The sequence below is a fragment of the Hypanus sabinus genome, chromosome 12 (genome assembly GCF_030144855.1).
Source record: "Hypanus sabinus isolate sHypSab1 chromosome 12, sHypSab1.hap1, whole genome shotgun sequence".
NCBI lineage: Eukaryota > Metazoa > Chordata > Chondrichthyes > Myliobatiformes > Dasyatidae > Hypanus > Hypanus sabinus.
Window position 1 is genome coordinate 59,779,088 of NC_082717.1, and position 25,355 is coordinate 59,804,442.

The 25,355-nt window shown below is 39.6% G+C and overlaps 1 protein-coding gene across 4 annotated transcripts in view; it reads right to left on the reverse strand.

Moving 5' to 3' along the window:
* pde10a (phosphodiesterase 10A) overlaps positions 1-25,355 on the reverse strand; it is a 204,907-nt gene that overhangs the window by 116,357 nt on the left and 63,195 nt on the right. For 2 of the 4 annotated variants that reach the window (XM_059986039.1, XM_059986040.1), the window contains exons 4-7: positions 23,584-23,612; positions 16,955-17,075; positions 9,791-9,840; positions 2,218-2,361 (exon numbers count right to left, since the gene is read on the reverse strand). In XM_059986039.1, coding sequence (XP_059842022.1) covers positions 2,218-2,361; positions 9,791-9,840; positions 16,955-17,075; positions 23,584-23,612 — 344 coding nt within the window. The remainder of the gene's footprint in view (positions 1-2,217; positions 2,362-9,790; positions 9,841-16,954; positions 17,076-23,583; positions 23,613-25,355) is intronic. The other 2 variants (XM_059986042.1, XM_059986041.1) reach the window with 1 other exon arrangement.

Genomic DNA, 25,355 nt, shown 5'->3' on the forward strand with positions numbered 1-25,355 from the left:
TATGATTGTAATTTATAGCAATTTTTATGTTGAACTGTACCACTGCCACAAAACAACAAATTTCACAATATATATTAGTGATAACAAGCCTGATTCTGAATGTTTTGTGTTTTTTCAAAGTTCCCAAGATTCTAGAAAGTCACAATGGTATTGCTCCAATTCAAAGGACAGTGAAACAGGACCAGTCTGTATTACATTTGTCAGTGGGGAGGAGAAGCTAGCATTCATTATTAAGAAAGGGGTTGCAGGATATTTAGAAAATCATAATGTAATCAAGCACAGACAACATGGCTTCATTCAATAGACACTGTGTTTGAGAACTGATTAGAGTTCTTTTGGATGTTTTTAGTGAGACTTCCAGTCATCTGACAAGGAATCAAGTAGTTCTTGAACAAAGTAAGAGAGCATAGCTTTGGAAGTTAAATATTAGCATGGATAGAGGACTGGATGATAGAGAGTTGAGGTCACTCAAGCTGGTAGTCAGTTAGGTGCCATAGAGATAGCAGTGGAGTCTCAAATAATTAGAAAATATATTAATAACTTAGATGATGGCAGTAAGTAAATTATAGTAAAATAATTCTGAATAACAAGTGGGAAAAACAAGCTATAAGGAGGATACAAACAATCTACAAAAATAAGTGAGTGAGTGGGCGATGATTTAGCAAATGAAGGATAATCTAAGAAAATGTGAGATTTCCCTGCACATGGAACACAGAAATGAAAATGCAAGTAAATAAGGCAAATAAAAAGTGCAAAGGTGATGGACAAGAAAAGTCAGAAATTGAAGGTTTAATAAATAAGAGTTACATGTAGACTGTGCATGACCTCAGAGCATCTAAAAATGTTTAATGCCAGTGAAGTCCTTTCAGAAGTAAACAAAATGGTAACTAAAAAGTGAAGGGAAACAGCAAAGCTGCATCCACATAAACTGCTGCTTAATTTGCAGCCTGAATCTTGCATGAAATTTAGGAACCTAGTAGTGGTGCAGCAGAAATTCACTGAGATAAGAGATTCCCAATACCCACCAAAGCTTCTCTAAGCAATATCTCCCATTTCAAGAATGCCCACTCCAGGCTCTATCGTGGAAAAAGTCTACCAAGTGAAACAGGAAAAGATTCAAGGATGTGCTCAAAGCCTCCCTGAAGAAATGCAAAATCTCCACCACCTTATGGGAATGTCTGGCTCATGACCAAAGTAAAAAGAAGCATTCAGGATGGTAGAAACCCTCAAAGTTCTGCATCAAGAAAACACAAGGGCCCTGTTTTAATGGTGGAATAAGAGGACATTTGTCCATCCCATCAGCAGTGGCTTATGCAGTTCCTAAACTGGTAATATTAGCAACCACAGAAGCTGGAGTGGAAACGAGTCAGCGTCAATCCAGAGGGACTGATCAAGAAGAAAAGCTTGTTAAAGCTGTAGAATTCCTGCTACATGTCACAACATCCACAACAATTTTCCAAAATATCAGTCAATAAATATCCTTAACAACTAGTTCAAAAGTGCATTCAGAAAGTATAAAGATGTGCACTATACAGACATTTCAACAAAACTTTCCATGGAATGATTCCCACCTGTGTTGCAAATTGTTTGGACACATTTGGTTCAATGCATTCCAGGATTTTCATTCAACACTCACAGAATGCTGGAGGAACTCAGCAGACCAGGCAGCATCTATGGAAAAGAGTATAGTTGATGTTTCGGGCCGAGACCCTTTGGCAGGAAATTTCATTCCTTCAGTTTGATATCATTAACATATTGACACACAGGGTGGCAAGCAGCGTGGCAGTCAGCGTAACACTTTACTAGCCAGTGAGCTGGGTTCAATTTCTGCCTTTGTCTGTAAGGAGTTTGTACATTCTCCCTGTGACCACATGGATTTCCTCTGGGTGCTGTGGCTTCCCCTCACAATTCAAAGATATATAGGTAAGTTATGGGCATTCAATGTTGGCGCCAGAAGCATTGTAGCATTTGTGGCCTGTCCCCAGCACCTCCTCAGACTGCGTTGGTCGCTGATGCAAATGACATATTTCACTTTATGTTTTGACGTACAAGTGACAAATAATGTTAATCTTTATCTTTATAAATTTTTATCTTTGTAACTCTGAGTTAATCATGAGATTTCTGACATAAGGATTTAACAACATCGAAATTTCAAACACACAAAAAAAACATCTGTTCTGAAAAACTGCACAGCTAATTTATGTTATTCATTCTTACCCCAGCAATATCTTCTACTAGAAGTGTTTTTCTGAATTTGGCTACATACGATGCTATTGTGGTGCCATATCCAACTTGCCCTGTAGGAGTAAGTCGCTGCTGATTATCATTTAATCCGACTGGAGTAAACAAGTAAAGTGTCTGCTGGAATTAAAGAAAAATAAAACAACGAGACCTTACTGATTACCTCAAAATTAAAGAACAAACTTTTTATTTCAGTTTTTCTCTGAGAATTGGTCATTTGTGAGAGGATTGTTTATTTTTCAGAACCTCATTTTGTCTTTACCTTTATTTAAACAGAGAGCTGATTTAGAACCATTACACCATCTTATCACTAATGTAACATCCCTTACGTTGTGTTTTACCCAATATTATACAACTCTTCTAATGCAAGCAGACTACACCCAAAGGAAAGCAAAACTTAAGGACTAAACTATAATGTGGTCTGAAGTCAAGCAGATATGATAGAACTCGAAATGAACAACTTTGATCAGAATAATAAGTTATGGTATAACACTACTATCATCAGTTAATGATGAAGGAAAATGGGATAATGAGAAGATAGTTGTTTGTATTGGATTTGCCATGTTTTTTGTGGGTTGAACATAATTCAATAATTTTCCATATGTGGAATTTTATCTGTTTTTAAACTGACAGAATGGACATTAGGATTTCACAGAAAGTTAAATCAATTTATCTTAGACTTTAATGATTAAGAATGTTCTTAATTGGTTGTAAAATATTTAGGCATCCCAAAATTGTGAAAGGTTTTAAAATCTAAGTCTTCATTTTCCTGTACTAAACCTTAGTAAAAGTATTTTTTTTCTCTCAAAATAGGTCTGAAATCTCCTGATTCCATTTCTATCTCAATAACAAAAAATGATCAGCTCAAGTCTGAAAGTCATTTAGCTTTAGTTGCATGTAGGCATGCAATTTCATTTTCTGAGGTGATTCAAATAAAATTGAATATTGCATAATCATTATCAAATGGTAAATTTTGCATTAATTTTATCATTAGTTATCAAAATAATCGGTGTTGCAAACTATATAACTGCATAGATATATCAAAGGAATGTTTTTGAATATTGTTAACTTTAGCTTGCAATGCAGCAAAGAGCAGAGGAGAAACTCTTATTTTCAATGGTTGTACTTTAAAATTGCTATTATTACAAAAGTCTTCTAAATTCCAGTGAGTACAGGCCCAGAGCCTTCAATCGCTGCTCATATGATAACCTTTTCATTCCTGGAATCATTCTCATGAGCCTCCTCTGAACTTTTCCAATGTCAGACCATCCTTTCTTAAATAAATGGCCCAAAACTGCACACAATACTCCAAGCAAGACCACACCATTGCCTTATTCAGCCTCAGCATCACATCTTTGCTTTTATATTTTCGTCCTCTTCAAATGAATGCTAACATTGCATTCACCTTCCTCACTACCGATTCAGCTTGCAGAGTAACCTTTAGGTAATCCTGCAAGAGGATTCCCCAATCGCTCTGCAACTCAGATTTTTAAATTTTCTCCCTATTTATAAGTGTCTATGCTTTTATTTCTTCTACTAAAGTGCATGACCATACACCTTATGTCACTGTATTCCACCTACTACCTCTTTACTGATTCTAACCCATGTCCTTCTGCAACTTCTCTGCTTCCTCAACACTACCTGCCATTCCACCTATCTTTATATTGTCCACAAACATGGCCACAAAGCTATCAATTTCATCATCGAAATCATTGACATGCAACATAAAAAGCAGTTTCAGCACAGACATCTATGGAACACAAGTCACCAGTAGCCAAACTGAAAAGAACCCCTTTATTCCCACTCCTTGCCTCTTGCCAATCAGCCAATGCTATATCCATGCTCGTATCTTCCCTGTAGTACCCCAGCCTCTTACCTTGTTAAGCAGCCTCATGTGCAGCACTCTGTCAAAGGCCTTCATCCACCAATTCTCCTTTGTCTACCCTGCTTGTTATTCCTTCAAAGAATTTCAACAGACTTGTCAGGCAAGTTTTTCCTTTTAGAAAACCTTGCTAACCACTGCAAGTACCCCAAAAGCACATCCTTAACAATCAGCTTAAACACCTTCCCAACCATTGAGATCAGGCTAACTGGCCCATAATTTCCTTTCTTCTGCCTCCCTCCCTTCTCAAAGAGTGGAGTGACATTTGCAATTTTCCAGTCCTCTAGAAATCTTCCAGAATCCATTGATTCTTGAAAGATCTTTACTAATTTCTCCACAATTTCTCTAGCTACCTCTGTTAGAAACCGGGTTGCAGTCCATCAGGTCCAGGTTACTTATCTACCTTCAGACTTTTCAGCAAAAATACTTATTCAGTTCATCTGCCATTTCCTTGTCCTCCGTTACTATCTCTCCAGCATCATTTTACAGCAGTCCAATATGTACTCTCGTCTCTGAAAAAATGTGGGTATCTTTTTTGATATTATTGGCTAGCTTACCTTCATAATTTATCTTTCCACCCTTTATGTCGACTTCTGTTCATTAAAAAAAAATCCCAATCCTCTTAACTTTCTACTGATTTTGTTCTATTATATGCCCTTTCTTTTGCTTTTACGCTGGCTTTGACTTCCCTTGCTAGCAACAGTTGTGTCATCCTGCTTTTAAAATAGTTCTGATTCTTAGGGATGTATCTACCCTGCACCTTCCAAATTGCTCCCAGAAACACCAGCCACTGCTGTTCTGCTGTCATCCCTGCTAGTGTCCCTTTCCAATCAACTTTGGCCAGCTCCTCTCTCATGTCTCTGTAATTCCTTTATTCCACTGTATTACTGATACATCTGACTTTAATTCTCCCTCTAAAATTGCAGGGTGAATTCTATCATATTATGATCAGTGTCATCTAAGGGTTCCGTTATCTTAAGCTCCCTAATCATATCCGGTTCAGTACACGACACCGAATCCAGACCAGCTGATCCCCTAGTGGGTTCAACCAGAAGCTGCTCCAAAAACCATCTTAAAGGCATTCCACAAATTCTCTCTCTCGGGATTCAGCATCAACTTGATTTTCCCAATCTATCTGCATATTGAGGACAAGGTGCCACATGTGAGGCTACCGCAGAAATTAAAAGCCATGGTATCAGAGAATGTGCACTAGAATGGAATAAAAAATGGCTGTCTCATAGAGAATAAAGATTTGAAATGGCTCCTTTTCATACTGGAAGGAGGAAACTAGCGGAGTACTCTCGGCATCAGCTTTTGGTTCTCATGAAAAGCCTGGAAGAACGAACAACATGGAAGTTTTCCAAATTTATCAAATTTATGAAAACAGGTGGCAGGGCATGTTGTGATAAGGATACTGTAATTCTGCAAAGGGATTTAAGTGGATTGAATGAGTGGGAAAATACTGGGAAATGCAAGATAAACAAAAGGTAGATTATTGTCTAAATGGAAAGAGACTGAAAATGACTGAAGCACAGAGGAATCTATGAGTGCTAATACCTGAACGGAGTATAGGCAGAGCGAAGTTAAGATGGCGCTAAACAGCGTCTCCTTCGCTTGTGTCTTCGGAAACAGCTCTATTTCCATCTTTAATATCGTTATTGTTTCCCTTTCAGGGTTCTTTTGAAGACCCTGACCTGGAATTACAAGCTGACTTCAGTTCTTTGCAGGAATGGGACCCCCAATCAGGTTTCAGGTCTGGCTGTTGCTCGGCACACCAAGGGTTCGGCCTGAGAGTCCAGCTTGGATTTGGAAGCCTAAGAACTCAGGGCTCTGGAGACAGGCGGAGCAAGGGTTGGTGTCATGGCAGGAGACTCATGGGTTGTCAGGGGAGTCAGAAAATCTACTGCTGTGGGCCCGAAGATATTGGATCTTTGCAATCTTTGGGCACAGAGCTAGAAAGAAGCGACGTAACAGACCTTTAACATCTTAAACCAGCGAGTTGTTTGTCATGTCTCCCTGCTTGCTGGGAAAATGGAGACACCTTCTTCTCTCTTATTAGGGAGAGAGAACCTGCAGGATTTCGAATGCTGGTGAAACACGAAGTCTTTGGGGTAATTGGCAAGTCTGAGTCTTTGCTATTGCTCTGCTCGTGCCTGAAAGCTTGGTGATGGTGCCGATGCTTGCTTTCTTCTGCTGGTGGGGGTAGGGGGGAATAGTCGCTCATTGCCGAAGGGAGGGGAACGGGGGGGACTTTGTGGTTCTTATGTTTAACTGTCGTTCATTCTTTGGGGCACTTCTCTGTTTTCATGGATGTTTGCGAAGAAAAAGCGTTTCAGGATGTATGTTGTATACATTTCTCTGACATTAATTTGGACCTTTGAAACATAAAATGCCAATAGACAGGTCAACTAGTTAAAAAGTCAAACGACATTTTGTCATTCAGTAAAAAGGGTTTGATTGTTGGCTGGTGGTGTAGTGGCATTCACACCAGACTTCGAGATGAGCGGTCCTGGGTTTGAATCTAGCTGGCTCCTTGCATGCTTTCCACCCATGCTGGGTTGAGCGTCAAGCTAGCAACTCAGCCTCATAAAAAAAAAGACAAAAATGCTAAAGAAACAGCCAAGTTGCCAAAGGGTGCAGAGAGGAACAATTCAATTAAAAAGAGCTTGGAGTTTAAAGTAAGTAAGTTTTGTAATTGCACAAAGAGTTGGTGAAATCTCAATTGGAATACTGCACGCAGTTTGGAATGTAGAAGATTGAAGTACCTTTGACCTGAAGATGGCATGATGTCCATATAGATCAAGTAAAAACTATGAAGAACTTCCCAGCTTTGAGGCCACAGCATTTTAGATTGGGGCACAATAAGCACTTATTCTATGTACTTCTTAAATGTGATGAGTTTCTGGCTTTGGTGCCCTTTTTAATCTTTGCTATTTCAATCAATATACATGCTGCTTTTCTCTATTAGCGTTATGGAATTCTGATTACTTAAGAAAACTCGCCACATCAATATCCCTTCAACAAAATAATGGGAATAAAATGGCATACACATTGAACCATTAATTTATCTATGCATTTACTTGGGAGAGTACGAAGATTGATGACATTAGAAGAGATCAAAAAATATTAAAACACTTATGATAGAAAGTAGGGAGGTAACTGATAAAACTTGGAAAGAGTAACCCATGTTTAAGTAGATTACATTCAAATATACACAAAGAAGTTAAGGAAAAGATAGCAGAGGCAAATATTTGGAAAAGATCAAGGGACAGTTAATTCTGTCCCTACTCTCAATAGGAAGAAAGTACATAGAATCTATAGGCCAGTTAAATTAATATTGGTAGTAAAGAATATGTTGGCATCATTGCTCAAAACACCAGAGAAAAAACATCCTCAAGCTTTAATACAAAAATCTGAAGGAATTTTTACTGGGGGAGAGGGGCTTGCTTGATTGACCCATCAGAACCTTTGAAATGGTTGCAGAGATAACAGCACTGAAAATGCAATAGATGTTACAAACACATCTTCTTAGAAGTCATGGTGGACACTAAAGTTGCATATAACTCAAGTGAGAAATTCAAAATGGATTGCAAAATATTTATAGAACAAAACACAGACAGCAGGATTAAAATTAAAAATTCAAACTCAAGTAAATAGGAATCCAGCATTGCAAGTGTTTCATAAGTAGAGCAAAGGATTGTGCTTGATCTGACCTCCTGTATGTTGTCACTGTCAGCACCATTCATAAACCATTTTGATTTTAATATAAACATGCTCAAATATTGCTCAGGACCCTCTGTGTGGACATTCAACAAAGTGGAGCAGTCTGTGAACATCAGCTAAACCTCACATCAATCCCATCAACTGCTTTTAATTGTCTCCAATAATCAGAAATTAACTAGAATATATCAATGTAACTTGTGGATAGTCTTCAATGAAAAGCTATTTAGTGACTTTTCTAGTGGATTACTTACAAATAGTGGGCAAGATAACCTCATCACAAAAAAATAATTTTTTTCCACAATTTTTTGCTCTGTGAATAACAATACACTAAGTTACTACTTAAATGCATAAATTAATACTCTTAATAGAAAGAAAATATTTCTGTTTCTATTATACTGGAATGCAAATATTAATACAAATTAGAAATGTATTTATACACAGAACAAAATATTTCACTGGGTCAACTACTGCTATTTATCTAATTTTTAGTCAGCTATGATATAAAGACACTTTGTTTTGAATTTATGAAAAATCATTAGATTGGATTAAATCCTGCTTAATATGATCCACTGCTTGCACCAACTGCTCATGCTTTTGCTGTGGCAGCACTTTACTTTAACAGCCAAATGTCCTCCAGGCTTGCTTTCATGACTATTCACCATCAGTGGTGGATCCTTTGAACTGTTTTTGTACATCTCTGATGACAAAAGCTCATTGATCTGACATTTTAAAGTGTTCACTGAGAATTTTGATGTTTCCAGTATTTGCTATTTCTCAAATTTGCTTTTTCAATAATAATCATATTATTTTTAAGAAACAAAATTGATGACATAGGTGCTAATCATGGATCCAATTAATGTAAAATACACTTAGCTATCAACAAGCTAAACTATTGAATATTTTATTGAGTTCTGAAACTGTGTGTAGTTTTAAAGAATTCCTACACTTTAGTCCAGTAATAATCAAATTATAACAATGTATTATTCTCTTACTTGGCCTAATGAAAAGGAACATCATTAAGACTTACTAATGTGCTTTGTTTAGTTTCTGCTTTTGAATAACATTTAAAACAAAACATATATTCTTATCAAGGGATATTTTAAAAATATTACAATGAAACATCACTTCCTGGTAGGTAGTCAAAATTACTTTTAATTGTAATAATAGATTTCTTTAGAAGGAATGTTGATGTGGATTGTGGTGTGGTGCTTGTAAGTGCAGAAATAGTCTGCAAGAGAAAGATCCGTTGTATGCTCTGGATTCTCAGACCTTTCACTTACTTGATACGATAAAATGTTAGTGATTGTGTTCTTTCAGCATCTCACTGCTGCTCCAAAGGTCAAATATGTTATCAAGTATGACGTGGCACCAAAGTTGTTGCAGGTAAAATTTCCTTAAGTGTGAATATTATGTTTTACTACTCCCTATTTTGCTCGCACTGTATATTGCTAAGTTTTATGTCAAAATTGGTGTAATAATGCAGTAACTTAAAACTCCAAATGACGAGTAATAACATTAATTCAATATTTCAACCTGGCTGTTGTGGAGGGATTTTGTAGCATCAAGCTTTGTGACATTCAAATCCAAAAAATAGATCTCAAAATGTGCGAGCACTTCTTGATATCAGTGAAATGCTATGTAGATAGGAGTCACATTAGCACAATTATTTATTAAGATAGTTATAGAATAATACAGAAGCATTGATTTATTCAGGTGAAGTTTGGCTAATACTGTATCTAAACAATTCACAATGACTGGCATCCGAGGTGGTTTAGGACTCAATTTACTTCTAAATCTCTACTCCAGCTCATGCCAGGTAACAGCAATTGCAAAACTGGCTTCCTACCATACAGCCATATCAATACTGTCATGGGAAAAGAATGCTGCCATTAGCTTCAAAAATATTACCATGTTCTCTAAGCCCACATGCTGAGCAATACTCACATTGCTGCCTTCTCCCAAAAAATAAAGCGCAAATGTGTCAGCATTGGTGGCTGTGAAAAGTAACAGGGAGAGCAATTGTTACTGCAATGTTGAAAGGTGTAAATAATTAGGACAGACACTTACAATGCTGTACTTAACAATATTTTACAGAAGGAATGAATAATGCATTCTGAATTTCCATTTCATTGAACAATTTCTAAAATGAACAAAAGCAAAATTAAAAATTGCAATCAATGATCAACTTTCAAGCAATTCTTTCAAAAATTAACAGAAATCAGATAGAAATCTTCAGCTAAAACAAACTTAAAATCAAACTATAAGTAGTGCAAATGCAAAAAAAAGCCAGTATAAAATTAAAGCATAAAATCACATAACTGTTCAATGCCACTTAAGACAGAATCATAATTTTGAGAAAAATATCCATCTTGCAGTTCCAGAAGAAGCTCACTCAATTTCAGTGGCAATACAAATTTGCTCTAGAAATTTAAAAAGTCATTGTTTTCTTATTTTTCTTATTTTCCTTTGATAATACTTCTACCAAACCCTCAGCCAGTGAATTTTGCATTTGCAGCAGTGTTATTTGTAGCAACCTGCAGATATCCTCTCCAGTACTATGAAAAGGCAGCACGAAGAATCATTCAAGTTCATTTTCACGGAAAATAGAAAACTGAAAGGTGTGTGACCTTCACGTGAGAAACTTCAGGTTGAAAAGGATTTGTAATGTTCAAGGGCTGTCAGGGGGATGAAACAAATTTTGTTGTTTGCAATTCTACTTGGACTTTATCTGTGGACATTTTTATAACAATTGAAGGAAATTCAGCAATAAGAAAGTCAAATGGACTTTCAACCTCGTCTGTCAAGTACACTAATTTTACAATCATTTGCTTCAGTGCATTTTGAATAACAATCTTCCATTCTATAGCTAATTGCTAAATTATTACAAATCTTTATTCTCTAATTAAATCTTCCAGGCACAAATTGGGTTAATTATTTCAACTTATACTCTTTTACTACTTAATATATTTTCAAGTAACTGTCTGAACTTTAAACCTTTTTAGATTTTGCAGTATTACAATATACTGTTTAACATCAAGGGGAAAGGTAAAGTTTTACTTTAACATCTTATGTCAAATATTGTTCCACTGACAATGCAGCATTCTCTTCTACACTTAAGCAAAGCCATGGCTTTCTACTTGTGGGATGTGACTTGAATGTGATAGAATCATATAGCACAGAAGTAGGCTCTCAACAAATTCATTTCGACCATTTGACACCTATTTACACCAGCTGCATTTCTTAATCTCTTGCCCCCACCCCATTTCCATGGATATTTGCCCCAGATTCTCTCACACATTTAGAAATGGTTAATTGGCCATTGTTGAATACCCCTGATCAATGAACCCCTCAACCGTGGAAATGGGAAGAAACTAGACAAAACTTACATGGGCACAAAGAGAACTTTCAAACTCAGCACAGATGGCAATAGAATGCAAGCAAGACTGAACCTGATCTAGCAATGGCTTCTGACTTCATGATTCAGAATGCACAGCACTGCACTAAGTCTTACACCAATTCAGACAAGGACACAATTTGGAGAAACCAATGGGGAAAAGACAGATTCTGTAACTTCACTCTCACAACCAAATCTCATATGTCACCACTCCTTTTACGATGAATATATCAAAGTGATACAGAGATGAAAATTTTGACTTTTTCAGCCAGTTATTGAAGGAAAGAAAGTACATTAAAATAACAGCATTTCTAATTGTCGTCTGAAATATTTTCTTGAAATTTACCAAGAAGCAGATGGAATAAAATTGTGGTCTCTTCACCATTCATTTTAGAGGGCAGTTAATAATTTATATGGGTCTGATATCATATGCAGACAAGTCTAGGAAAGGATCTCAAATTCCTTTCCTTGAAGGATATTAGAAAACAAAATATTTTTTATTACAACTTTATGGTTTTGTGGTCATCATAACTGTGTTTAATTTTACTTTAAATAGAAGCTCAATATAAAGTATAGAATAGTACAGCACAGGAGTGGGCCCTCTGGCCCACGATGTTTTACCAAAACAATTACATTAGTAATCAAATGACTAACTGAACTATTATTCAGTTGAACAATTCACATTATTCAGTCACCTGAATTTACACTCCCTGGTTAGCCCTAGTTCATCCGTTCTCAAAGGCAGAAGCAAATAGCCGAAAGAAAATTTTCAAACAGACAAATGGCTGGTACTGACTTATTACTGAGTTGAGGAAGTTTATCCAGTATCATCACAAATGTGGTAAATTGGATCAGCAAATTTGCTGATGATACAAAGATTGGAGGTGTAGTGGAGGTGAGGAAGGTTTTCAAAGCTTGCAGAGGGATTTGGCCCAGCTGGAAAAAATGGCCTGACAAGTGGCAGATGGAGATTAATGCAGGCAAGTGTGAGGTATTGCACTTTGGAAGAAGATTCAAGAAGAATGAGGGGAGATTTTTTTTTTAGAGGTGTATAAAATTATGATGGGTATAGATAGAGTGAATGCAAACAGGCTTTTTCCACTGAGGCTAGGGGAGAAAAAAAACAGAGGACACCGGTTTAGGGTGAAAAGGGAAAAGATTAAGGGGAACATTAGGGGGAGCTTCTTCGCACAGAGTGGTGGGAGTGTGGAATGAGCTGCCAGATGAAGTGGTGAATGCAGGCTCACTTTTAACATTTAAGAAAAACTTGGACAGGTACATGGATGAGGGGTATGGACGGATATGGTCTAGGTGCAGGTCAGTGGGCCTAGGCAGAAAAATGGTTTGGCATAGCCAAGAAGGGCCAAAAGGCCTGTTTCTGTGCTGTAATGTTCTATGGCTCTAAAGCAGATATTTGCTGACAGATCCAACCTACATATTAAATATAAGAAGAGGTAACATGGATCTCAATCAAAAAACTGTAATTCTAATGATATCATTTTATACTCCTGGTGATAAAAATATTTGGTGCACCATTTACATAAACTAGTAGGGGAATTACGGCACAGAAATTGACCTTTCTGCCAAAAGGTCTATAGCAGTATTCATCAACAATATGCTCCTTCCCACAGTCTCAGTCCAAGAAGCCTTTTGTCCATTCTTTTCTTTTAAGGCATCAGTATAAGTACTACATTCTCATCACATGGTGAAAGGTAATTCTCTTGAACTCGCTATCAGATTTACTAATGGGTCTCCTTCACAGAAGTGCTATCAAAACCGTTTCTAACTTTAAAGATGTTCCTCTCAGACTTTTCTTGAGAAAGCTGCCTCAAATTGGTCTTTTCTTACAGCTATAATCTCTCAGTACATTTTAATCTGGTCACAAATACAGATGTAATTATCCAGTTCCTAACAATTTGCAGCCATTTTGCTGTTATTATGCACTCATCCTGCATTGAAATATTAATCTGGCCTCTTGCTTAATCAATTCTTATGGACCTGATGTATATTCACAACATTTTCAGTTTAAAAAATACTGCTAGAGTTGAAGGGTGGTGTAGTGTAGCAGTTAGAGCGATTCTATTACAGCTCAGGGAGTCAGAGTTTGGAGTTCAATCCCATCATCATCTGTAAGGAGTCTCTGTATGTCCTTCCCACGGAATGCATGGGTTTTCTCCCACTGCTCTGGTTTCTTTCCACAGTCAAAAGATGTACTGGGTAGTTTAATTGCTCATTGTAAATTGTCCCATGAATAGGTTAGGGTTAAATCGGGGTTGTCAGGGGTTGCTGTGCCTATTTCACACTTAATCTCTAAATAAAATAAATAATCATCATAAACTAGCACATTAATTTTCCATCTACAGTGATTGATTTCTTAAGATATTTTTGACAAATTAATTTATAACTAATCCTTGTGCCTTTTGTTTATGTTTTTGCTTGCTTTCTGAACTATATTTGTGCTGACTTCTTCTTTCTTATCTATTTACTTGGTGTATATATGTCATTTTATTTAGTTTCAATTTCACTTTGAACTCATTATTCAAGGTACTTTATCATCAATCAATTTTCTCATCTTAAAGAGTAATATTTTCCTTATTATTACTGATCAATTTTAATACAAATCCCTTTAGATAACACTACCTTTCTAGTTCAATCTGGAGCATTTGACACAGCTCTGGATGACTTCAATGTTTTGAGATGTGAAATAGCAACTTATTTCTTGCATTCCTGCTTACTGTTCTTTGCACACTGCAAACCCTACATTCCTTCTTACTTAAAAAAAAATCTTTTTATTAATTTTAAACAAACGTAAATGAAACATGAATACAGAGAGTTTGAGAGAACATAATTAATAGTTTAAAGTATAAATACAAATAGATGATAGTCCATATATAACAACATCCCAAACTCATAGTAATTACGAAAAATGGAGTAAATAAGAAAAAAACACCCCAAAAAAAGAAAAACCTAACCAACATGGGCCATTGCATTATGTCAAATATACACAGTAGCGTCAATAACTCTGTATCTCCATCTAAATAATTAAGGATAATAAAAGTAAGGTTTAGGAAAAGTCAGTTTAGCTCATATGAAAATGTTGGATAAATGGTCTCCAAGTTTCTTCAAATTTAACTGAAGAGTCAAAGACAACATTTCTAATTTTTTCTAAACTCAAACAAGAAATAGTTTGAGAAAACCACTGAAATATAGTTGGAGGATTAATTTCTTTCCAGTGCAATAGGATAGATCTTCTAGCCATTAATGTAACAAATGCAATCATCCGTCGAGCTGAGGGGGATAAACAACTATTATCCACCATTGGTAAACCGAAAATTGCGGTAATAGGATGCGGTTGCAATTTGATATTCAGAACTGTTGAAATAATACCAAAAATATCTTTCCAATAATTTTCCAAGCAAGGGCAAGACCAAAACATGTGGGTCAATGAAGCAACTTCAGAATGACATCTGTCACAGGTTGGATTAACATAAGAATAAAATCGAGCGAGTTTACCCTTGGACACGTGAGCCCTATGTACAACCTTATATTGTATTAAGGCATGTTTAGCACAAATAGAAGAAGAATTGACTAATTGTAAAATTTTCTCCCACTGCTCAGTGGGTATAAGACAATGAAGTTCTTTTTCCCATTCCTCCTTAATTTTTTCTGATATTTCTGGCTGTATTTTCATGATCATATTATAAATGATGGCTACTAAACCCTTCTGGCAAGGATTCAGAGCTAAATTTTTTTCCATAATTGGACATAATTTTGGAAAAAAACTAACATATTATTCAAGAATTTTCTAACTTGCAAGTATCTAAAAAAATGAGTTTTAGGCAAATTATATTTATTAGATAGCTGTTCGAAGGACATAAAACTGTTACCTAAAAATAGATCACAAAAACATGTTATGCCTTTTGTTTTCCACAATACAAAGGCTTGATCCATAAAAGAGAGCCAGAAAAAAAAGTTAGATATAATAGAGCTTGATAAGATAAACTTATTCAAGCCAAAGAATTTACGAAATTGAAACCATATTCGTAATGTATGTTTAACTATAGGATATATGTTTAACTTTTGACTTTTAATCAATTCTTCATTACAGTTTACTTAGCTGGAATTGTGGGGGAGGGGAAAGGAGGGGGCAAATTTTGTAGAAGAATGAATAGCAGACACATTGCATGATTATTCTGTCTTGCATTTCATATAATTGCCTCCATATTTCTTTCTCGATGTCTGGTCATCTCCAAGAAACCCTTTGAGAGCTAATTTCTTTTTTTTTAACTTAACATCTCCCTCCCCATTCTCTTTCATCATGCTAGTAAAGTTCTTTTACCCTATTCTTTTACCTGGATAAAGAAGTGGAGGGATGGGTTAGTAAGTTTGCTGATGACACAAAGTTTGGAGGTGTTGTGGATAGTATAAAGGGCTGCCAGAGGTTACAGTGGGACATTGATAGGATGAAAAACTGGGCTGAGAAGTGGCAGATGGAGTTCAACCCAGATAAGTGTGAGGTGGTTCATTTTGGTAGGTCAAATATGATGGCAGAATATGGTATTAATGGTAAAATTCTTGGCAGTGTTGAGGATCAGGGGGATCTTGGGGTCCGAGTCTATAGGATACTCAAAGCTGCTGTGCAGGTTGACTCTGTGGTTAAGAAGGCATAAGGTGCATTGGCCTTCATCAATCATGGGATTGAGTTTAAGAGCGAGAGGAAAGTTGCAGCTATACAAGGCTCTGATCACTTGGAGTACTGTGCTCAGTTCTGGTCACCTCACGATAGGAAGGATGTGGAAACCATAGAAAGGAGGCAGAGGAGATGTACAATGATGTTGCCTGGATTGGGGAGCATGCCTTACGAGAATAGGTTAAGTGAACTTGGCCATTTCTCCTTGGAGTGACGGAGGATGAGAGATGATCCAATAGAGGCATACAAGATGATGAGAGACATCGATCATGTGGATAGTCAGAGACTTTTTCCCAGGGCTGAAATGGCTATCACGAGAGGGCACAGTTTTAAGGTGCTTAGAAATAGGTACAGAGGAGATGTCTGAGTAAGTTTTATCTTTTACACACAGAATGGTAAGAGCATGGAATGGGCTGCTGGCAACGGTGGTGGAGGCGGATAGAATAGGGTCTTTTAAGAGACTCCTGGATAGGTACATGGAGCTTAGAGAAATAGAGGGCTACGGGTAACCCTAGGTAATTTCTAAAGTACCTACATGTTTGGCACAACATTGTGGGTCCAAGGACCTGTATTGTGCTGTAAGTTTTCTACGTTTCTATTATTAACCCAGTTACACAAATAGATAAGCAATTCAAACCATTTCATTGTTTTGTTTTGATGTAACAACTAAATAACAAAATTAAATTTCTTCAACAAAATAAAGAGAGGTGCTCTGTGCAAATCTGGTAGAACAGAATATTATAGTTTTTACAGTACTCAGGTATCTTAAATGCTAATTGCATAGTGTACAATTCACCATCAGAACCAAATGAAAATTTGAATGATGATCAAACCACAGATGTTCTGTACATCTTGCTTTGTCAGTAATTCTGGAACACCACTGATGAGGATCTCTCACACAAGTTGGATAGAAAATAAGTCCAAAGGAAGAAAGGAAAAATGAAAATAAACACACATTTTAATCTTAAAAAAAGACTAACTGAGATCATGTACGATTGCCCGTGTACAGGATTTCATACCCTACCTGTTTTGATGATGTTGGACAATTCATACAATAGTAGTTTGTTGTCACCACCAACGTCCAGACGCTGTTCTAGGTATGAATTTAATTCGTAGACCACTGCCTGAATGTTGCTTTCCAAGTACTAAGTAAATTAGAGGAAATGATCAATTTCTCAATCAAAACCAAAGATCAAAAAATATCAATTGATGAAACTTTTCTTAAACTTGCATAAACAATCAAGTCTTGCAGCATAATAATTATTGTTATGGCAAAAAAAATAACTGTCATAAAGAACAAACTGTTCAGTTTTTGATTTGTCTGGAGGTCATGTGAGATTAAAAATTGAAGGTTTAAACAAATGCAAAGGTGACAAAGTAAGACTGTCAAAATACTTCTGAGCTGTATATATTATAAAATATATTAGAACAGTATACAAGTAACATGGTGTGACAGAAGAATTGGCAGAAAACATTTCGTAATCATTTTAATTAAATTTCTATGAAACACTGCTGGGAGCAGACATCAAATACAGTTACTAATTACTTTGTCCTCCTGCATTTGAGTTTCTAAAAATTTATGAGTAGAGTAAGAATTACATTAATATTTTAAGCATATAGAATTTCTGAGTTTTAATTACAGTGTCATCTTAAATTTGTGTTTACTGGAGAAGTTAAATAAAATACTTTAAAATTTCTCGACATTGTCTCCCTTTTGAACTGCAAACCTTTATATTTTATTAAGAATCTATTGTAATTAATTTTTCTTTTTTAAGTTTTCACATAAACTTTAATGGTTATGTGATGTATATTTTAAAACTTGAATTGATTAAGTTTTAATTGACTTCAATAAGGAAAATATTTTAGAGAAGTACAGAGCAAAATCTGCTTACATGCTCACCCTACCTATCATTGGTAAAGATATAAACGTGAGAAGCATTTAACTAAGGTCACTAACTATAAAAGGAACATATTAATTTTCAGTATGTTTTATGGGCACATGCTGATATTTGTACATTAGAATATAATAGTCCTCAGCATTTTTTTGGTATTTTTCAGCTTTTATTGGTGGGATGAAGGAGTAGATAATGGGTCACGCAGTCTCATTGATTACTACTCAATTTCAATTGTAGACTAAGGGAAAAATGGTCTACAGGTTGAAACTTTCTAGTCCAATATTCTGCAGTTCAGCATGCTTTGCATCTGTAGTTCACATCTAGATTAATTAGCTAATTCTAAAGAAGATCGAAAATCAACTAAGATCTACATTGACTTGCAAATTATAAACGGACATGCAGTTTTGCCAATGTCAGTTGAAACTATTTCCAATTTTGAGAAACTTTGGGTTCTCAGAAATTTCTCAGTTCTCAGAAATCTCTATCTTCCATTTTCCACAGCTGTCCACCACACTAAACAGGACAGTTCTCCTACTCAGAGGATGATGCACAAGCATGCTATGGTTTGGATTTGTGGTCCAGCACCCGTCAGGTTCAACCAGTGTTCCCTCTATTTTTTTTCCGCTGTATGGATCAACCATTGCTCTGAGCAGGGTATTTTTTTTACGTGACCTGAAAACTGTGAGGCACTTTAATAATTTATATAAAAGAGAATTCCTGCTACATGGTAACAAAGGTGATATGCGTGGAAGCATTTCTGTGTGGCTGTGCTCCTGGTTGAATTAGAAGGAACTGGGGTTTCGAGCTGTACTACTTTGGAAAGAAATTTCCAATCTGTTGATTTGTACAACTTAAATCAAAGAAATGAACTTCATTCAACATTTGGCTCATTGGGAATTTTATTGATTCATCAAACTGAATATTATTTCTGGTCTCTTAAAATATAGTCCTACTTTATCAAAACTGTATACTTTTCCAGAGATCCAGATTAGCAGAGGACCAAAAGAAGTTGCAGGGGGTTGTGAATTAAGTCAGCTCCAGCATACAAAGTACCCAGGAAATCTTCCAGGAGCAGTGTCTCAGAAAGGCAGCATCCATTATTAGCACCCAGAGCATGCTAATAATCAGGTAGGAAATACAGAAGCCTGAAGGCACACACTCAGCGATTCAGGAACAGCTTCCCCTCTGCCATCCGATTCCTAAATGGACATTGAAGCCTTGAACACTAACTCACTTTTTTAATGTATATTATTTGTTTTTTGCACAATTTTTAATCTTCTCTCTCTCTCTATATATATAGCGATGTGCTGCACACAGCACTGAAATAACGACACGCAGTCGGTAAGTCGTTTCGAGACTAGTTTATTCAAACTTCGCGGCACTGGCATTTAAATGCCTAGCGCCCACCCTCTCCAGGCGGAAATGACATCAGAGGTGCATTACCAAAGAATCCCCCTGCACGCTGGCTATTTGCGAGCCAGTTCACCTGCGCAGAAAGTAGGTCGCCACATAACCCCCCCCCCCCCAGAACTGGCAATACACCCCCCAATGTCCACAGTCTGGATCAGCCTCTGTTTGGGAGGTCTGCCTCTGCGCCGTGATGCCTGAACCTCGACCGGCTGCGCCAAGTTCACACGGGCTGGTTTGAGTTGGTCCACCGTGAAAACCTCCTCTTTCCCCCCAATATCCAGAACGTACGTGGACCTGTTGTTGTTGATCACCTTGAATGGCCCCTCGTACGGCCGCTGTAGCGGTGCCCGGTGTGCGCCCCTTCGTACAAACACAAACTTACAGTTCTGCAGGTCTTTGGCTACATGGGTCGGGGTCCGTCCGTGCTGTAAAGTTGGTACAGGGGCCAGGTTGCCGAGCCTTTCACGTAGCCTGTCCAGGACTGCTGCGGGTTCTTCCTCTTGCCCCCTTGGGGCTGGTATGAACTATCCCAGGATGGCCAGGGGCGCGCTGTACATCAACTCGTCTGACGAGGCGTGCAGATCCTCTTTGGGCGCTGTACGAATTCCAAGCAGGACCCAAGGAAGCTCGTCCACCCAGTTAGGTCCTCTCAGGCGGGCCATGAGAGCCGTCTTCAAGTGACGGTGGAAACACTCCACCAGTCTGTTCGACTGTGGGTGGTAGGCAGTAGTGTGGTGTAGCTGCGTTCCCAACAGGCTGGCCACAGCCAACCACAGGCTGGAGGTGAACTGGGCACCTCTGTTGGAGGTAATGTGGGCCAGTACCCTGAAGTGTGCTACCCAGGTTGCGATCAGTGCTCGGGTGCAGGAATCGGCAGATATGTCGGTGAGCGGGACGGCCTCTGACCACCTCATGAACCGGTCTACCATAATTAGGAGGTACCACGCTCCTCGGGACACTTGTAGGGGGCCCACGATATCCACATGAATGTGGTCGAACCTCCGGTGGGTGGGTTCGAACTGCTGCAGCGGGGCTTTAGTGTGCCGCTGCACCTTGGCTGTTTGGCACTGCGCGCACGTTCTGGCCCATTCACTGACCTGCTTGCGAAGTCCGTGCCACGTGAACTTGCTGGAGACCAGCCGGACGGTTGTCCTGATAGATGGGTGCGCCAAACTATGTATGGAGTCAAAAACTCGCAGCCTCCAGGCTGCTGGGACGATGGGGCAAGGTTGGCCGGTAGCCACGTCACACAGGAGCGTCCTATCACCTGGGCTTATGAGAAAGTCCTGCAGCTGCAAACCCGAGACTGCGGTCCTGTAGCTGGGCATCTCGTCATCTGCCTGCTGTGCCTCCACCAGTCTGCATAGTCCACCCCCAGGGACAGGGCCTGGACAGCTGCTCTGGAGAATGCGTCCACCACGACGTTGTCCTTTCCCGAGACATGCTGGATGTCCGTCGTGTACTCGGAGATGTAGGACAGATGTCGCTGATGGCGAGCCGACCAGGGATCGGACACCTTCATGAACGCGAAGGTCAACAGTTTGTGGTCATCTGTGAACGTGGTGAACAGCCTGCCTTCTAAGAAGTACCTGAAATGCCGGGTTGCCAGATACAGTGCCAACAGCTCCTGGTCGAAAGCACTGTACTTGAGTTCGGGTGGTCGTAGGTGCTTGCTGAAGAATGCCAAGGGTTGCCAGCGCTCCTCGATGAGTTGCTCCAGCACCCCACCAACTGCCGTGTCGGATGCATCCACTGTGAGTGCGGTTGGAATGTCCGTTCTGGGGTGCACCAGCATCGCGGCATCTGCCAAGGCTTCCTTGGCTTTAACGAAAGCGGCCGCGGCCTCCTTGTCCCAAGTAATGTCCTTGCCTTTACCCGACATCAGGGTGTACAAAGGGCGCATGATACGGGCTGCTGAGGGGAGGAAACGGTGGTAGAAGTTCACCATACCAATGAACTCCTTCAGGCCTTTGACTGTGTTGGGCCAGGCAAAGTGGCGGATTGCATCTACCTTGGCGGGCAGAGGTGTTGCCCCGTCTTTGGTAATCCTGTGGCCCAGGAAGTCGATGGTATCGAGACCAAACTGGCATTTGGCCGGGTTGATCGTGAGGCTCAAATCACTCAGGCGGGAGTAGAGCTGGCGGAGGTGGGACAGATGCTCCTGACGACAACTGCTGGCTATAAGGATGTTGTCCAAATAGATGAATGCAAAGTCCAGGTCATGTCCCACCGCATCCATTAGCGGCTGGAACGTCTGTGCGCCATTCTGAGGAACTCAAACAGGCCGAACGGGGTGTTAAGTGCTATTTTGGGGATGTCTTCAGGGTGCACCAGGATTTGATGGTATCCCTGGACAAAGTCCACTTTGGAAAAGATTCTTGCCCTGTGCAGGTTTGCTCCAAAGTCCTGTATGTGCGGCACGGGGTAGCGGTCTGGAGTGGTAGCCTTGTTCAGTCTGTGGTAGTCGCCGCATGGTCTCCAAACCCCGGCTGCTTTGGGCACCATGTGCAGGGGGGAGGCCCATGGGCTGTCAGACCTTTGTACGATCCCCAATTCCTCCATCTTGAACTCCTCGGGGAGCCTTTGTGCATGGGCATGGAGGGGTGGTCCCTGGGTTGGAATGTGGTGCTGTACCCCATGTCTGGGCATGGCTGCCGTGAACTGCGGTGCCAGAATCGATGGAAAGTCCGCCAGGATTCTGGTGAATTCATTGTCTGACAGGGTGATGGTGTGGGGCCGGCAACTTGGCTTCACCCAGGGAGAACGTCTGGGAAGTCTCGGCATGTACCAGTCTTTCCCCTTGCAAGTCGACCAGCAGGCTGTGAGCTCGCAAGGTCCGCCCCCAGGAGTGGTTAGGCCACCGTGGCCAGTGTGAAGTCCCACGTGAACCGGCTGGCGCCAAACTGCAGCTGCACTGTGCGGGTGCCGTAGGTCCGTATTGTGCTGCTGTTTGCAGCCCTCAGGGTGGGTCCTGGCTTCCTATTGCGGGTGTCGTACCCTGTTGGAGGCAGGACGCTGATCTCTGCTCCGGTGTCGACCAAGAAACAGCGTCCCGACTGTTTGTCCCGGATGTACAAGAGGCTGTCCTGGTGGCCAGCTGCCATAGTCATTAGCGACTGCTGGCCCTGGCCCTTGCAGGGCGGGCGACAACAGCGGGCGTTTGTGCCCCACCGCTGGTGGTAGAAACACCACTGTTCACTGGCTTCCTCGCTTCTGCCTCTGTGTTGTGTGCGCCCCCCTGCCGGGCCTGGTTTGGTAATCTGACGGATGGACGCTCTCCCTCTTGGCTTTCCACAGCACGTCTGCCCTGGCCGCCACCTTCCGGGGGTCGCTGAAATCTCTGTTGGCCAGCAGCAGATGTATGTCCTCGGGCAGTCGCTCTAGGAACGCTTGCTCGAACATGAGGCAGGGCTTGTGTCCGTCAGCCAGAGCCAGCATCTCGTTCATCAATGCTGACGGCAGTCTGTCTCCCAAACCATCCAGGTGAAGCAGGCGGGCACCCCGCTCACGCAGTGAGAGGCCAAAGGTCCCAATGAGCAGCGCTTTGAATGCTGCATGTTTGCCTTCTTCCGGGGGCGACTGTATGAAATCCGCAACCTGGGCAGCCGTCTCCTGGTCAAGGGCGCTCACCACGTGGTAGTAACGTGTGGAAACAGAGGATATCTGCTGAATCTGGAACTGGGCTTCTGCTTGGCTAAACCACACGCATGGTCGCAGTGTCCAGAAAGTCGGCCGTTTTAGCGAAACTGCGTGAACAGATGAAGAGTCGGTCACCTTTGGTCCAAATCCCGTTTGGACCGTCAGGGTCACCAATGTAGCGATGTGCTACACACAGCGCTGAAATAACGACACACAGCTAGTAAATCATTTCGAGACTAGTTTATTCAAACTTCGCGGCGCTGGCATTTAAATCCCTAGCACCCGCCCTCTCCGGACGGAAATGATGTCAGAGGTGCTTTACCAAAGATTCCCCTTGCGCGCTGGCTATTTGTGAGCTGGTTCGCCTGTGCAGAAAGTGGGTCGCCATATCTATATATATATATATACATGAAACACACACACATACAGTAATTGATAAACTTATTTACTTTTTTCTTCTTTTTCTACATTATGCATTGCTGCTGCTAAGATAACAAATTTCACAACACATGCTGGTGATAATAAACCTGACTCTGATTCTGTTTCTAGAAAGGACTGTTACTTTTTTTCTGCTCACTTTTCTGAAGTTCACAGGCACATAAAACCATGTTAAACATTACTCCTGCATTAAATTAGATATAGAAAAATACTGCCATATGGTCAAATAATTGCAAGCTACATAGAGGAAGATATTTACTTATGCACTTACCCTATTTGTTTCTTTGGACAAGGAGTCATCTGTTAGAAACCAAAAGAAATTATTAGCCATCAAAAGAAATTTGATTTAAATAAAAATAATGCCAGTATTTATTTCTGAAGGAATTTTTTCTAAGGCACTACCAATGTTTCCTTAATCATCCTTCTTTCAAAGTAGCTACATTAATCTATTCTATTCTGTTGTTTTAGACAGCTACCTTACCCCAAACCAAGGTTACATATTTTCTTCCAAAATATAAAGGAAGGCTATGGTAATGTTTGTATTAATGTGCAAAAGTCATAGGCACTCTAGCTTCTTTATATAAATTTTCTTTTAAATTTTTATTTTGTCTTCTGCATTAGTGTGTCAGTATAAAGGAACAAATTTTAGATTTGTAACCATTAATATAAAAAAAAGTTAGAGACATTTTTGTATTTTGTTAAAGAAAGTAACATACTAAGTAATAGACCATTTCACAAATAAAACTTAATTACTTTGAGGGTACATAGTCCAGTGCATGATTAAATAAAGATAATAATTAGATGATAATGACATAAAAAGTTGAATGAACTAAATTGATTTACTGAAACAGCAAAGGTTGTAAAACGAATCAAACTAAAAGGTGAGGGTGTGGCAGATGTGACAGTTTCACCTTCAATTTATCAATTCTTACATCATGGCAAAAGTGAGCACAGAAACAAGACACAAGGTGAACATACAACATCAGCAAGGTCTCTCCCAAGCAGAAATTTCACAGCAGACAGTAGTTTCAAGATGTGCTGCCCAAGCTCTTCTGAAGAAGCACAAAGAAACAGGCAAGGTTGAGGACAAGAAACACATTGGTTGGCCATGGGAATTGAGTGTAGCAGACAAGAGATACATCAAACTGATGTCCTTTCTGAATCGGACAAACTCCAGCACTGCATTCAGCTCTGAACTCACAGAAACTACTGGAACACAAGTGCACCCCTCTACACTCTGAAGTCACCTTGTTAGTAGTGGTCTTCATGGAGGCCAAAAAAGCTATTTTTCCCAAAGTGGAAACAAATCAAGAGACTCAGCTACACACAGAAACACAAGAACTGGGGTGCTGAACAATGGTAGAAAATGCTCTGGACTGATGAGTCAAAATGTGAAATTTTTGGCTCAAACAGGAAGCAGTTTGTAGAAGAGCTGGAGAGCATTACATGGTTGAGTATCTGCAGCCAACAGTGAGGCTTGGCAGAGGTTTGGGGCTTCATTTCTGCAAATTAAGTTGGTGATCTAGTCAGAATTAATGGAATCCTTAATGATGAGAATTACAAGCAGATTCTTAGCCATCATGGAATACCATCAGGGAGGTGTCTGATCAGTCCCAACTTCGTTCTGCAGCAGGACAAAGACACCAAACACATGGCCAAGGTCATAAAGAACTATTTTCAGTACAAAGAACAAGGAGTTCTGCAACTGATGATATGGCATCCACAGAGACTGATCTCAACATCAGTGAGGATCTCTGGGATTACCTGGAGAGACAGAAGCAAGGAAGACAATCGAAGTCTGAAGAAGAACTGTGGCAAGTTCTCCAAGGAGCTTGAACAATCTACAAGCCAATTTTCTCACAAAACTGTATGGCGGAGTACCTTGGCGAACTGATGCAGTTTTAAAGGCAAAAGGATGATCACACCAAATATTGATCTGATTTTGCTTTTTTTTTACTGTTTACTGCTCTTTATAGTCAATATTTTGATATTTAGAAACTTTTAATTTCATTAGTTTTGAAAGCATCTTCACTCTACACAATT